This window comes from Prunus dulcis, chromosome 5, assembly GCF_902201215.1.
Source record: "Prunus dulcis chromosome 5, ALMONDv2, whole genome shotgun sequence".
In the NCBI taxonomy this organism is placed as follows: domain Eukaryota; kingdom Viridiplantae; phylum Streptophyta; class Magnoliopsida; order Rosales; family Rosaceae; genus Prunus; species Prunus dulcis.
The window spans coordinates 12,569,593-12,585,078 of NC_047654.1; the positions used below are offsets into that span (position 1 = coordinate 12,569,593).

At 39.1% G+C, this 15,486-nt stretch overlaps 2 protein-coding genes across 3 annotated transcripts; one reads left to right on the forward strand and one right to left on the reverse strand.

Annotated features, from left to right (window-relative positions):
* Positions 1-1,138: 1,138 nt before the first annotated feature.
* On the forward strand, positions 1,139-6,396 carry LOC117627136 (auxin response factor 2). 2 transcript variants are annotated; one of them, XR_004585732.1, is made up of 15 exons: positions 1,139-1,818; positions 1,931-2,043; positions 2,371-2,466; positions 2,607-2,663; positions 2,759-2,914; positions 3,011-3,095; positions 3,336-3,426; positions 3,513-3,677; positions 3,814-3,933; positions 4,017-4,092; positions 4,171-4,339; positions 4,438-5,312; positions 5,422-5,612; positions 5,702-5,916; positions 6,001-6,396. XR_004585732.1 is itself a non-coding variant. In XM_034359064.1 (14 exons), exons 1-14 carry the CDS (start codon positions 1,674-1,676, stop codon positions 5,856-5,858), a joined length of 2,496 nt encoding a protein of 831 aa, XP_034214955.1. In that variant the 5' UTR covers positions 1,139-1,673; the 3' UTR covers positions 5,859-6,396. The 2 variants fall into 2 exon arrangements, 1 of the variants encoding a protein (XP_034214955.1); XM_034359064.1 differs by having other exon boundaries at positions 5,702-6,396.
* A 1,362-nt stretch (positions 6,397-7,758) lies between these two features.
* On the reverse strand, positions 7,759-11,164 carry LOC117628526 (transcription factor ICE1). Its single transcript, XM_034361004.1, has 4 exons — positions 9,687-11,164; positions 8,804-9,031; positions 8,361-8,531; positions 7,759-8,102 (listed from the first exon to the last, which is right to left on the reverse strand). The coding sequence occupies exons 1-4, from the start codon at positions 10,800-10,802 to the stop codon at positions 8,019-8,021; spliced, it is 1,599 nt and encodes a 532-aa protein (XP_034216895.1). The 5' UTR covers positions 10,803-11,164; the 3' UTR covers positions 7,759-8,018.
* Positions 11,165-15,486: the final 4,322 nt, after the last annotated feature.

The window sequence follows — 15,486 nt, forward strand, 5'->3', positions numbered from 1 at the left end:
TAAGTTTATATGAATTTTATCGTTAGGTTTTATTTTCCCATCAATTTTTAAGTTGAAATAACTTAACTTGAGAACTTACGGGTTTGACATTAGAGTGTGACGAAGAGTTAAGATGTATCGCATTTGATTTCATACGTCAAACACTTAAATTATCTTTAAATACAAGCTTAGAATGTCACAGTCAATGCCTAACATTATTTAAAAGTTACTGTCATTCAAGTTCAAGCTTGGGTACCAAGTTTTGTTGATTCCATTTGAGTAGGAGACCACAATAAGAAGTTTATCAAAAGGGTTAGTTAGCTATAAATAGGTACGTGTTGATCCTAATCCAAATTTGGTGTCTTCCTAATCTATGGGCTACCTCCTTAAATAAGGAAAAATGGTTGCAAGTCCTTATATGAACGCAAGGCAGGAGGGGCAAATCAATAGACTAATCCCAAATTAACCTAATTGTATGGACCCGAGATTATGAATATTGTTGAAAGGAAATATTAAATTCAAAACTTTGTTGTCTATAATATTTTCCACTTTAAAAACAAAATGAATATTCTAAAAAAGTATATACAATTATTTACATGTCAATTTGTACATCATTAAATAAAAAATAAATAAATTATATAATGTAGGAGTTCAGTTGAAGGGCACAAAGCCAAGAAAAAAAAGAAAAAGAAAAAAAAAATAATAAAAAAGTAACCATGGTTACGATTCGCACACTCGAAAAGGGAGTGTATTAAGTACGACCCCTCCTACTCTCCTACATCCATCCAAGCCTGCCCGTTAATAGCACGACAACGCCACTTCCCAATAAAAACTCAACAACTTTTCCCACTTAACGCCGTTACCTGCTCCTCCCACCTACTGCACACTCACGCTGCGACACCTGGAAGCCGTCATGGATGCCGTTACACGCTACCCACTGGGGCGCGCGAATCAGGAAACGACACCTACGAACGGCGGAGTGGAGCGTCGTTTCTACTGTCTCCGAGCCGCCTTTACTAATGGACACGTAAGCGGGCGGTCGCTGTATGGGGCTTGGTGACCTGTCCACCGGGTATAACCGGTTGCAAAAGGGCTCGGTGACCGGCGAATGAGAGTCGCGGTAGACTTGGTTAGAAATTGACCGCGGTTGAAATCATTGCACGCTGTTTTGACCACTCAGGGTTAAGCCTCTTCCATTTTTTCAGACACTCAGAGACTCAGAGAAAGGGAAAGAGAGAGAGAGAGAGAGAACAAAAGCTTGGAGCTGCTTACTGCATGCAGAGCCAAGGTGAAGAGAGGGAGATAAGCAGAGAGAGAGACCGTGAGCTGCAGAGAGAGATAGAGAAGAGGAAGAGCCGGACATTGATGGTCGAATCGATAGAATTGGTTGAGAATTGAGAGAGCTTCGCTGTGAGGTCTGAAACCGAGGGGTTTCATCGAGCCAGTGTACGAGCAGAGCGATAGAGAGTGGTCTATAGGTGGAGATTGGTAGATACAGCTTCTGGTTTGAGCTTTGAGTTAGGGTTTCAATTGAGGTATACGAGAGAGAGAGAAACAGAGGTGAATATATAGATTTTTGTGGTGGTTTGAAGACTAGGGGTTTTGGGTGTTTGGATCTTGGGGTGGGGGTGAAAGTTTAGAAATTGCACAGCTGAGAGTTTCAGATGAGAGATCTGCTCTGAGCTTTTGTAGAAATGACGTCATCGGAGGTTTCGATAAAGGACAATTGCGGGAACCAGAGGGGAGATAGCTTCTCGTCCGGTTTCAGTGACCATAACGATGCTAGGAATAACTTAGAGGGGCAAAACAGTCATCCCACTGTTTCCGCCGCCGGTAGAGGTAATTCCGGCGAATTTGGTTTCATTTCTGCCGACAAGTTGTGGATTCTCGAGTTTCCATGTGCTATTGGTTCTGATTGTTGTGGTTTTCTATTCTTTTGATTTATATGTAGATGCTGAGACTGCACTTTACACGGAGCTTTGGCACGCCTGCGCTGGGCCGCTCGTGACTGTGCCGCGTGAACGGGAACGTGTCTTTTACTTCCCTCAGGGACACATCGAGCAGGTTGGCTTTCAAATTCTTTATTCTACCAACGATGTTTTGGCTTCAGCTCACATAGTTTCAAATTCTTTCATTTTCTTCCATTTTTCATGGCTCTTCCTTAGAGTGCTGGTGCTTTTAATGAGGTTGATGAGTAATCAATTGTTTTTTTTTTTTTGTTCAATACATGTTCATTCATTATAGATGTAAACTGATGCGATTTCGAAGGGGAATTTTGTTTGTTTAGGCATTTGAGATTTTTTTTTTTTAAACTAGCATTTCTGGAGTGTTTCTGTTTTTGAATATTTGTTCGTTACTAATAATCAATGGTGTTTTCTGGGTCCTGATTAGGTGGAGGCGTCAACTAATCAGGTGGCTGACCAACAGATGCCTGTGTATAATCTTCCCTCAAAGATCCTTTGCCGGGTTATCCATGTACAACTGAAGGTAGTGACTGTCCGATCTCATAAAGAAATTAAGAATTTAGGCTTTGAAGTCTATGAATTTTAATTCATTTGCAACTTCTTATGTACGTCAGACCTTTAGCTTTGAAACAAATTGATAAGTTTCTTGCTATTGAATTGTAGGCTGAACCGGACACTGATGAGGTATTTGCACAAGTCACTTTACTTCCCGAGCCAAGTGTAAGTTTCCTCTCAAGGTTAATAGTTTATGACTATTTGAGGGAAATTGATTATGGTTGAGATTCTGATGGTTTGATGTTCTTTTAAAATTTTAGCAAGATGAGAATGCGGTAGAGAAGGAACCTCCTCCCCCTCCACCACCGCGATTTCAAGTACATTCATTTTGTAAGACTCTAACTGCTTCGGATACAAGCACTCATGGTGGATTTTCAGTGCTGAGGCGGCACGCAGATGAATGCCTTCCACAACTGGTTGGTTTTTGTGACCTTGTAGTTTGATGCATTCCCTTGTTTTCCCCCCCTGGAAATTAGCTTATTTGTGGCTGTTTTTGGCTTGTTCTTTGGTAGGACATGTCTCGCCAGCCTCCAACCCAGGAGTTGGTTGCAAAAGATTTGCATGCAAATGAGTGGCGCTTTCGCCATATCTTCCGAGGTAACTTCTATGTATTTGATATTAACTATTAAGTTCATCACTCTCCTGTGGATTTGCTGTGTTACCCAATCTCTGTCTGGGGACCATTGTTAATGATACTGGTGAAACAAGGTTGATGATTGTACTAATATTTGGGTGATTTTTTTGTGTTTTAGTTTGGTTTGCTTTGTTGGCGACTAGTAAGTTGTACATGTTTTATAGCTTTGTATCGTTTAATTAACATTATATTGGGAATGGCAGGTCAACCCCGGAGGCATTTGCTTCAAAGTGGTTGGAGTGTTTTCGTTAGCTCCAAGAGGCTTGTTGCAGGAGATGCATTTATATTTTTAAGGTTAGTCTTACATACTTGAGCTTCCATGTATTGGTTTTTTAAATTGGATTTCTTGTGTTATATGGGACCATCATGTAAACATCTAGGGGTGAAAACGGGGAGCTCCGTGTTGGTGTTAGACGTGCAATGAGACAGCAAGGCAGCGCCCCATCTTCAGTGATATCTAGTCACAGTATGCACCTAGGTGTCCTTGCTACCGCATGGCACGCCATCTTAACAGGGACGATGTTCACTGTGTACTACAAGCCAAGGTGTGGTTTGTTTTCTTTGAATTTTTAAGCATTTGGTTTGAGCTCTTATTATGAGATGATATTTGAAACATTTGCTCCTGATGATTTGTTCAGGCTTGAATTTTTTCTAATTGCTTGTGTAAATGTTTGTTTACAGAACAAGCCCTGCTGAATTCATTGTTCCATTTGACCAGTACATGGAGTCTGTTAAGAACAACTATTCTATAGGTATGAGGTTCAAGATGAGGTTCGAAGGTGAAGAAGCTCCGGAGCAGAGGTATGGTTGATGGATGCTGATTTTATGTTATGCTTCCTCTCCCTTCAACCAGAAAGTTTGTAAAGACTTTTATCTTTTTGTAGGTTTACTGGTACCATAATTGGAATTGAAGACGCTGACACCAACAGATGGCGAGATTCCAAATGGAGATCCCTTAAGGTAGTATCAGTTCCTTATGACGCCATGTGCTGTTAGTTATTTTGTATGCTAAAGCTAACATTCTTATGTTTCATAAAGGTGAGATGGGATGAGACTTCAACCATACCTCGTCCAGACAGAGTTTCACCTTGGAAAATAGAGCCTGCTCTTGCTCCTCCAGCACTGAATCCCCTCCCGATGCCTCGGCCAAAAAGGCCTCGGTCAAACATGGTACCCTCGTCTCCAGACTCTATTCTCACCAGGGAAGGTACAGTTTTAGAAACCTGAAAGTTTTTTATCCAGAAGATTTGTAGTGTTCTTGCTACCCAAAGGAACTAAAATTATCCTTCTTTGTTTCTTTCATAGGTGCCTCAAAAGTAACTGCAGACCCTGCAATGCCAGGTGGGTTTTCAAGGGTCTTGCAAGGTCAAGAATTCTCGACCTTGAGAGGCAATTTTGTGGATAGCGAGTCTGATACTGCTGAAAAGTCTCTTGCATGGACGCCTTCGGTAGATGATGAGAAGATTGACGTGGTTTCTGCTTCAAGAAGATATGGTTCAGAGAACTGGATGCCCTCAGGGAGGCATGAACCGACTTACACAGATCTGTTGTCAGGCTTTGGGACTAATGTTGATTCTTCGCGTGGTATCTGTCCACCTTTTGTTGATCAAGCTGTTGGTAATTCAATGAGAAAGCATTCATTAGATCAGGAAGGCAAGTTTAACTTGCAGTCATGGTCCATGTTGCCCTCATCTCTGTCCCTTAGCTTGGACTCTAATCTTAAGGGTCCTCCCATTGCCAATATGGCTTACCAAGCGCACGGGAATGCTAGATATGGTGGATTTAGTGACTATTCTGTTCTGAACGGTCATAGAGTTGACCACCCACAAGGAAATTGGTTAATGCCTCCACCCCCATCACATTTCGAGAATCCTGCGAATGCAAGGGAGGCCATGCCACAACATGCGTCACTACAGAAACAGGAGTACAAGCTCTTTGGTATTCCTCTCATAGCACCAGAGGCTGCATTGTCACACAGAAATGCGATGATTGGGTCGCCTCACCATAACCAAGTTCATACTTTTGAGTCTGACCAGAAGTCTGATAAATCAAGGGGCTCAAAATCAGTGGAGAATCCCTTAGCTGTTGGTGAGCCGGATAAACTGTTACAAACTTCTCAGCAACATGTCAGAGATGGTCAGGGTAAACCACAGGGAGGTTCAACTAGGAGTTGTACCAAGGTATGTATTCCTCGTCCTGACATTGTGTTTTCTTAGGCTTTATTTGGAACTCTGTTGACAATATGAAAGTGTATCGGAAGCAGTACTTAATTGTTGCTTTTGGTTTCAGGTTCACAAACAAGGTATTGCACTTGGTAGGTCTGTTGATCTTACGAAGTTCAATAACTACGAGGAACTGATTGCTGCATTGGATCAATTGTTTGAATTTGACGGTGAGCTGGTGGCCCCGAAAAAGAATTGGTTGATTGTGTACACTGATGATGAGGGTGATATGATGCTTGTTGGAGATGATCCCTGGCAGTAAGTATTTATCTTTTTTTAATCTGAAAACTGATTCTCTTCGTATTTGCAAGTCTAATAAAGTTACATTGCTTATATGTGTGTTTCAGGGAATTTTGTGGCATAGTCCGGAAGATTTTCATCTACACCAGAGAGGAGGTTCAAAAGATGAACCCTGGGACTCTAAATTCACATGGGGAGGAGAATTTATCATTGGTTGCGGAGGGTGCAGATGCAAGAGAGGGGAAGTCTCAGCTACTTACTTAAGCATCTACTCCCAGAAAATGTTAGGCCTGGGTCCGAAGATTTGTAGGTATATGACTAGGTATATATAATTAAAGATGCTTTTGTTGGCCATTTATGCCCGTTTTAGCCATTTTGATCATGCTTTCTTACTGGAAATCTGTAGAGTTTGGGGGGGAAGATTAGTGACGGTGCATTTGTGAGTGTTCTATTAAGCTATTCGGATATATGGAGTAACAGAGATGGATGTAAGCTGTTTCTCCGTTGGACTTTTAACTTCATCTGAGAAGTCCAAGATAGATGACGGCACATGTGGTTTTATTCAGTTTTGGACATGTTCTGGAGTTAGTTTATTTTCAAGTGTCCGGTTATATATAGATATAGATATATATATACTACCCTTTGTTTCGAGTAAGGCGATGTGGCCTAAGCTCTTTCAAACAATTCCACCTTGTACATACCTGTTTTACCTGTTTTTCCCGACCTTGTAATGTAAGTGCACAGATTGCCTAATGTTATGCGTTTTGGGTTAAGAAGGAAATTACTTAATGATTTTAGTTTATTGTTTTGCTGCTCTTCTTTTTCAAAATCATAAAATATTGAGCATTGTCTGGCATTGTTGTAGATATTTGTGCAATGAATGATTGTAATTTGCAAGTAACCATTGGATTTTGTTGCTCAAAAAGTCGGATGTATGGTGTTCAATGATCAGAATCGTATACGTATACGTCTTGTTGCTGAAAAGTCACGTATGGTGTTCAATGATCAGGATCGTATACGTCTTGGGTCATCAAACATCATCAAACGGCTAAACAATTTCTGATGTAGCTGATTTTTTGCATGAATAATTCTTGGAAGATAACCTAAAAATTAATTGTTTCTGATCATTGATTTCTAGCCTGAAAATAAGATGTCATTGTTTATTAGAGAAGAGGAAGCCGCCTCCTGACCACATCTTATAGACTCAAAACTGGCCCAAACAGAAAATTTCTGAACCACAAGTTCCCTTGAATTGGTATATAAATGAACCTGTCAATTTATGTAATTTAATTGACCCGTTGACGAAAATTAGGAATATTTACTAAAATACAGAGTTCCAATGCTAGGGTTTATTTCCTTGTTGGGGGTGTTGGTTTCATTGATAGTGCTGTTTAGACATCAACTGATCTTTTTGGCAGACTTTTTAGGCCTCAACTGAACGTGAACAAACTTGGAACAGTTGAGAGACACTGGACACATGACGTTGTCACCGACAACGTTTTCTCCCGGGTGTCCCAAAGTCAGTGTGTTGACTGTGATGTTAAAAAGGACTCTCCACTCTACGAAAATTCTCATCAGCACATAATAAGACGATGCAAGCCATATATACTATACGATACCGTTTTCGTGAACTGCAAGTCGTGGAATTCTAATATTCACGATGACCCACGACAGGCAAAAGCATATGCAAACAACAGAAGCACCTCTCCAACACCACACACCACACACCACACACCCCACAGGGATCTGGATATTTAGGTTGGGACCATTGGGTCCCTTTCTTTCTGCTTTCATTTTCTTCTCATAAATCACAAATGCATTATGTTATGGGCAAGCCCAGGATGAAGCCCAAGTCTACTAATTTCCTTTCAAATCCAGTTTTTTTTATTTATTATATTAATTTTAATTTTAAGAGATTCGAACTTGGAATCGCTTTCCAAGTTTTACAAACATTTGCAATTCCAGTACAAAAAACACTGTAACGAGGGATTCTTTTTAATAGCCATCCAATCAATGACATAGCTATTATTGGATGACTGGACTGGAACCCCTCAACTTAGCCCCCTCATTATAGAAGCTCGTTAGTATGGAACATAGTTTTTGGGTTCAATCAATCACCCCAGAGAGGAAATGAAACACAATCACCACTAGATAAAAACAATGGTTGTTCTAAAGGGCCAATTTATTTAAGAACTTGAAAAGATAAGGGGTGAGAATTAAATTTTTTTTCTTTCAGTCAATCCAGGTCTGACTGACGCTGAATTTTCTGATGACACAAAGCAAACCTACAAAGTTTCTTCAAAAGCTGCTAATTCAAATTTGATGCACGACACAATTGAGCTATGGCAAAGCAAAACATATACAAATTGCATGACGGCTCCTGTCTTTGGTTAAAGCAACTTCAGTTTGTTGTTTTGCTGCAATCTATATCAAGCCATGGAACCCGACTGACTCCAAAAGTACTGCTTTTATCTGATCCGGGTGGACGTCTTGACCTTCCTTGCATTGCTGAAAATAGAGGGAAGTTAGCTGTAGCATTGGTTTTTAGTAATAGTATAAGTACAAGCAGTCCTCGACAACGAAATATTTCCATATTTCTTCGTCAAACAGTCTTAACATGTTTACATTGACTGTCAATCTAAACATAGATTGCGTGGATTCTTATTTGAATGTGTGAGACAAATCTCTGATAACAAAACGTATATCAATGATAACATTAGTCCAACGTTGTATATGTAAAGAACTGATGACTGTAGGGAATAATACCTCAGCACGGAAGACATCCATAGCAAAACCATTGAAACAGCTAATGACAGCTTGCTGGATGTCTAGCCCAAGGCTATCTAAAGTTCTCATGGTCGAGAGCAAGAGACCAGGTCTGCGCCCACAAAACATGTGGATATTCACTGCTCTTCCTTCTCGTAGCCTAACTTCAACCTATGCATAATCATCAACATCAGAACACTATAGTGAAACATTTGCTAAGACAGTGGCACAAAGGTTCTAGGATAAAGAAAGATCTAAACTAACAGAGTGAATAACTCCCTTTTGCTTTTTAGAAAAAAGTAAAATCACTTGAAGTTAAAGAAGAGAATGCATCAATCATTTATTTCTCACTAGAAAAGTTTCAGGATTATAAGAGGAAAATCTAAAGTAGACTACTGGATTGAAGATGCTCAAAAATCAATTTTCAAGCATAGAGGGTGTACCCTTGCAGGTTGGCCGTTTGGGCTAGGTAATGAGCTGGGGCAAAGTTCTTCCTTGATACGACTTGGCAGGGTAGCTGGAGTGGGTGTCAAAGGGTGGAAAGTACTTCCGGTAGGCGTCAATGAAGACCCAGGAGGGATTGACTCCAATTCATTATGGAGGTTGTTGATCTTCTGCAGAAGTTCCTTCAAGTACTCAATTGCATCCCCAAGGATTGATGCCCTGTCCATCTGATATCACAAAACGGAATGTCATTTGAATCATATGATTTTCATGAAGCACAAAACAAAGCTTTAAGAGCTTTTTTTGTAGCTCCTCCCAATGGTGACTTACTGACTTATCTTTCATTTTAGTTGGTTAAAAGTTTGAACAAGTACGTATTGCACTTCAAAATTCAAATAGCAAATAACAGTAAATATTACTTGAGTTACTATAACTTCACTAAATGAACTTCAAAGCAATTGGACATAAACAATAACTGAGAGTGGTGGTTATTTCTTTCCAACTTCCAACTACATATTTCCTGTAACTTTGATGTCAATTGTAGTGAGAAATGAAATTCAATTTTGAACTCACCTGTTAAAGAAACAAAAATCCTTTATAAAAAAGTGTTTTAGTCTGCACTAACTGTTTGATGTTGAACAACAAGGTAGTATTTTGAAATGTAGAAAATTTAAGGGCATGCTACCAGAGTCCATGTGAGAGAAATCAATACCATCTTCAATTGAACTGAAGCATTTTGGAACCCGGTAAAAGGTGCAATTCTTTCAACAAAAGCCTAAAAACAAATTTCTTATGTATCTTGAGGACCTAATCACCTAAAACATACCATCAGTGCATACTCAAATTCACGAGAAAATGGTGTACTGTAAAATAAATTCTTACTTTGCTGATCTTTGGAACAACGGATCTAAGCATATACAGCCTATCATTGAGCTTCTTCCGGCGGCGCCTCTCAGCCATCAAATTCTTAGCAGGCAACCCTTTCTTCTTCCCCTTATGATCCCCTCCGCCAGTAACAGTACTATTCGCATTCGAGCTATTACCACCATTCTTAGCACCGTCATCCATCTTAGTGTTTTCAGTAAAGTCATCTGAATCATAGTTCAAACCCGAACCATCGATACTCACATCTTCAAAATCATCTCCCCCGCTCAATTTCCTCTTCCTCTCATTCTCCTCACCCATATGATTCAAAACCAGGCCCCCTTCTGAGCCTAAAACACCCAAATTTCCTCCATTATCAGCTAAGTTCTTCTGAACTCTTTTCTGAAAAAGAGTGGGCGGTGCTCCCACATCAGGAACGGAGTCAAGGGGTCTCAATAATTTAGGCCTATTGGGAAACAAAGCATTCGCTGAAGTATCCTCAAAACCCCGAAAGCCCGAAAAATTTGAACTATTTTCAAGCAATTGAGGCAGACGGGTAGTTGAAAATTGCAAATTTGAACACAAATCCTGAGCATTCATCGGGTTATTTGAGCTCAAACCACTGAACCCAGTTAAAACCCCACCTCCCCTGTTCATTAAACTTGAACCACTCGATGCTTGAGTGTCAAGAAACCCAATATCACAGCCCAAATCGAAGCCATGCTCCAAAGGGTTATTAGGAACAACATTAAGGAGAGAAGACAAGGTGGAATTTTGAGGCAAATAGTAATGAACCTGATTTGGGTCAAGATTGTTGAAAACCGAGGAAGACGGTGAGCAAGAAGAGGAAGAGTCCACTGGGTTGAGCAGCAAGCTTTCTGGGTCAGCAAAGCTCGGCGAGAAGGCTATGTCTCGGACATCTGAATGGCTCTGAATGCTATTATTGGGCAGATACCAATCATCATCAACATCAAGCATGGATTTGAAGGTAGACAGAGAGCCCAACTCGTCCTTGCTCTCCACAACACCACAATTGCTGTTGTTGGTGGCGGCGGCGGCGGTTCTATTCCATGAAGCAGAGTCTCTGTCCTCTCTATCACCCATCCAAACGGCACCGTTCAGCCTAGGCAGCATTTTCTCTTTTCTGGATTTTTTCTCGGGGAACTGAAGGAAAGTGACTGACTCAGCAGAAACTGAATGGGTTAATTGAGCTGCTGAGCTAAGAAAAGCGAGAGAGAGAGAGAGAGAGAGCTTTTAAGGGAGGAAGAAATGGACGTTGCAGAAGAAAAAGGGCAGAGCTTTATGGCAATTTCTTGACACGCTAGCCTTGAAAACGTTACAGACTAATCCACCTTATCACCATTTGGATTTATATGATGATTGCGTTTAGTAACCGAACTTCGCTTTTCTTACACAGTGCCTCTGCTGCATTTGAGAACATGGTTTTTCTGCATTCCTGTAAATCTTGCAGAATAAATCTCAGCTGGTTTTGGGCTGTGGATAATGTGAGGTTCATATGAGATTTATATGAGCCCTCTAATCCCAGCATCTAATACTACAGGAAAATTATGAAACCATAATTACAGATTAACGTAATTTACACGTGTAAGGGAGAAAGGGGGTTCCCAATTTAAATTTTGTTTTTAGTGCTTCAATGCAGTTTTTGTTTTTTTCAAAGATGAATATTGCTTCCTTCTTGTCACACATTTGAAACTTTGAAACACACACTAATAATATAAAAGATTTATTAAGGGTGTATTCAATTTCAGGATATTTTATTTTTGCTGGAAGAAATGAAATGTTGATGCACTTCAACCATTTTCTGAGTAATTTCAGTTTTTTTAGTGTTTAATTTATTCAATTCATGATATTCTCTTATGCATTACGCACGCTTTCCATGTGTGTTAAATTACGTCATTAATGTGTTCAAACTATCATGGTTACTAACATTGTTTCCTAAACTTTATATTGGCTACATCTTACACTATCCTTTACAATTGTTTGTTATTTATTTATTATTGTTTCATATAAATTTCTTGCTTTTAAGTAATTTATAATATTTTTGTACACTTGACTCTTTTACGTTACACACGCCTTACATGTGGGTTAAGGCCATGTCGTTAGAGCGTTGGACTTCTAGTCATGGCTATTAACGTAGTTTCCTTAACTTGATATTGACTACATCTTGCACTATCCTTCCCAATGGTACCTCTTTTTCCATCCAAATCACTTATCTCTTAAGTAATTCATAATACTTTTCTACCTTTAATTCTTATACGTTACACACGCCTTGCACGTGTATTAAGCCAAGGTCATTAGTAGATTTTACTAACCATACCTTCCAATTGCATCTTATGATTCGATAGACCCTAATTCTTAAAACGTTAGTGCTTCAAATCCCTTGGAGGTTCATAATGTAATGAGTGTAAGAATTCATTTAGGTACTTATCCCGAAAGTGTTCATAAGACATACATGTTAAATCTGATCAACATAGATGTCAAAATGATTTTGGATTCAAACTAGTCCAGAAACCAATTAGGGTTTTATAAGCATCTTGTTTTCAAGTATAAATTACTGAAAGCATGTAATGGAAGGGCATTATTGCAGTCAATTAAAGGAAAATATTCATAGTTTCTATCCCTTTACTTCAAAATTTATGTGTCAATAAAAGCCAATGTCCTGGTATGAGCAATTGGAGGATAGACTGAATGATATTTAAGGTGTGTACTGTGTGGTCAGTGGTCCCAATGGGCTACCTGTCTCATTCACAACATGATGATAAGCTGTTTTTCTTCAACAATTTTTCCAGTTGTTTTTTTTTTCTGGGGTTTTTTCTTTTCTTGCATTTGGCCATGAGCAAAGAACGTGTTGTTGGGAGCTACAGGCCCCAGTATATATGAACACTACATGTTGCACGAAATGTGCTTTAAAAGTATTGAAAAAATAAAATTAGAATGAGCATTGCAGATTTCAGAAATTTTAATTGCAGTGTCTGCAAGCTGATTTGGTAAGCTAATCACAGAAAAGCAGAGCCCTTTTTTTCACTGTGCTGCCTTGTAATTCCCCTCTACTTCAACAAGGGAACTATTATAACCAAAAATAGGGTGTCTTGAGTGTAATCACAAATGGTAATGAAGATGGTGCAATTTCACCAACTATTTGTTTCCTTTCATCTTTTACTCGTAATATCCTTTTAACATGTACATCCATATTGGTAAATTCGAATATCTTTACTCATGCTTATTCTTTTACCACTCAGACGATGTTTTTATCCTTTCAAAAGTTTGATGTATCTTTAAATTTACAACTCATCTCATGCTCATTCTTTGCGGCTCAACTATTTGTTTAAGTTTACCGCTCGTCTCATGCTCATTCATTTACCGCTCAAGTGTTTGTTTAAGTTTACAACTTGTCTCATACTCATTCTTTCATCACTAGATCACAGTCGTTGAAGTATTAATGATAATCAAAACTCCCAAGAGGCAGCCTTATTTGACCTTGAACTTCAAAGTTCTACAAAGTTCAAGTATTATGGTTGAAACACAATTAAATAGGAAGAGTAGGAGTGTAGGAGTACTCGCCAACAGGAGTTTGATTCAAAAAGTAAAGAGTAAAGAGAGATGGGATGGGATTTGCATATAGAGAAAGTAGCCAGGAAGGAGTTCTGGCAGGGCAGAGAGAGACAGGGAGGGAATAATATTCAGAGGGGATGGATTGATATTGAATATTGATAATTGATGTAATAGAAGGAAACCCCAAGCATCTCGTGAGGCTCTTTCTATTCACCGCACCTACTACCCAATGAAACCTCTCTTTCTCTTTCACCTTTTTTCCTTTTCAAAGATCTGTGGTTGCTCAACGGTTACTTCCCCCATCTCTCATTTCTCTTTGCCCTTGCCCCTTCGTCTAGTGTGTGTGTGCCCTAACCAAACCAAACTCTTTCCAATATGGCTCAAATGTTATGAATATTAGTTTAGGAAAATCTCATCCATTTACATTTTCCTACTTAAAACTCATGAGAGGTGTAACCTGGATTGGATGGATCAATTTGAACATGTTTGACCCGAGTTAAGAAACTACTAATTCGATCAAATCAAAGTTGAGTTTAATTTGAAAATTACGTTGTTGAAATTCACCTGAATTTGTCCGAATTCTCATCTTAGACTCCAACTCTAATCCCAAACTTGAATTTATAACTTGATACTTCAAATTCATACAATCGAGCTCTATATTTTGAATCTTAGATCCAAATACTTGTGAAGTAATAGCATAGCATAGGCTATATTCATTTCCCATGGCCCCCCGAGTGAAAGAATACCACACATATACACAAATGTACCAAAACTGGAACCTTATTTATCATGGGGACCCACTAAATCTATACAAATAAACATAGGGCTAGTGGGAAATATGGACCACATTGAAAGTGTAATCAATGTTAAATGTAAACAGATGCCAAAGTGCAAAGAAAGGGCGACAAGAATTTTAATTAAGTTGCAGCTCAGCTGGCTGGCTCCTATGGCATTTGGAAAGGAAAGCTGCCTTTAATATTCCTGGACTATCCCCGTGAGCAATGGACATATTGTCATATTGGCATAAAATAAAAGGCTGCCCTTGAGTTTTAGGTTACCCCACACTCTTATTACTTGCAAGGGAAAAGTTCTTTTTTACTATCACATCACAACAACTCAGAACATTATCAACTTTTTTGTGTACCCCTTGGCTTAAAATTACATTTACACGGACGCTCCATGTCCTATTCCTTTAAAGATGGAAAAATAATCAACTTTTGCTGCAGTTGAAGATTGTTAATTGATTGTATTGTGTTGCTTCCATTCTTTTGCTTTATGTTTTTTTGGTCTTTTGCGCGTTGTGTGTTACACGGGGCTCCGAAGGTTGAAATGGGCTGAGCCACTCATCCCGGCCTTCCTTCGATTGTTAATTGACATGTTGTATTGTGTTGCTTCCATCCCTTCTTCGGAAAGGCATAATGAGGAGTTTAGAATGAGAAGCTTATTTGAGGGGTTCAATCTCACCATCAACAAATGTGAGGAAATCAATGGATTTAAACATTTTAAAATAGTTTGATGGTTGGATTGAACCCCTCAAATAAGCTCCCCACTCTAAACTTCTCATTGTAGAAGTTCCCTTTATTATTTTGTTTTTTATTTTTTATCTTTTGCGCGTTGTGTGTTATATGAGGCTCTGAAGGTTGAAATGGGCTGAGCCACCCAGCCTGGCCTTCCTTCAAAGTGTCGAACAACTACTTTGGGGATCTTGAAAATGTTGAAGCCCATTGACAAAGGCCCAAGCTCAAATAAGCTAATCCGAATAAACGAAGATAAACTTTCACATGATAAAGACCTATTACTACTACAAATGAAGTAATTTTTTGTAAAACAATCTGACACGTTATGTTGTAGCAAGACCGTTACTTTGAAACCTTTACTAGATGAATTTTTGTTTGAATATAAATTTATGAATTTTATATGAACTATAATTTGACATTGGAGAAGTAAGAAAAACCTATTAATGCAGTCCATGAATGACAAAGTGGGCCGACCCTCCTTTGTTCAATCATATGAATTGATTTAAGTCCTCAATAAAAGCCTTTTTAAATCTTGGGCTGGAGAAGATTCGAAAGTCCAATTAGCCCAAAATACTCCACCCATAAAAGCCTACAAAAGAAGAGCAAAGAAGAAATTTTGTCCATGAAGGAGAAGTTAGTAAAACAAAAGGAAGAAATAAACTGGAAAAACAAATTAAAATTATGGTCATTGGATTGACAACAAGGCCAAAACTAAAGGCTGCCGACCC

What these genes read in the sequence shown, in the direction of transcription:
- LOC117627136 (XM_034359064.1), top strand. Translation starts at nt 1,674, where the DNA reads ATGACGTCATCGGAGGTTTCGATAAAGGACAATTGCGGGAACCAGAGG. An exon ending in ACTGTGTACTACAAGCCAAG is followed by an intron (nt 3,678 to 3,813) that starts GTGTGGTTTGTT and finishes GTTTGTTTACAG; the next exon opens with AACAAGCCCTGCTGAATTCA. An exon ending in CAACTAGGAGTTGTACCAAG is followed by an intron (nt 5,313 to 5,421) that starts GTATGTATTCCT and finishes TTTTGGTTTCAG; the next exon opens with GTTCACAAACAAGGTATTGC.
- LOC117628526 (XM_034361004.1), bottom strand. Translation starts at nt 10,802, where the DNA reads ATGCTGCCTAGGCTGAACGGTGCCGTTTGGATGGGTGATAGAGAGGAC. An exon ending in TTGTTCCAAAGATCAGCAAA is followed by an intron (nt 9,032 to 9,686) that starts GTAAGAATTTAT and finishes TTGTGATATCAG; the next exon opens with ATGGACAGGGCATCAATCCT. An exon ending in CAAACGGCCAACCTGCAAGG is followed by an intron (nt 8,532 to 8,803) that starts GTACACCCTCTA and finishes GATTATGCATAG; the next exon opens with GTTGAAGTTAGGCTACGAGA.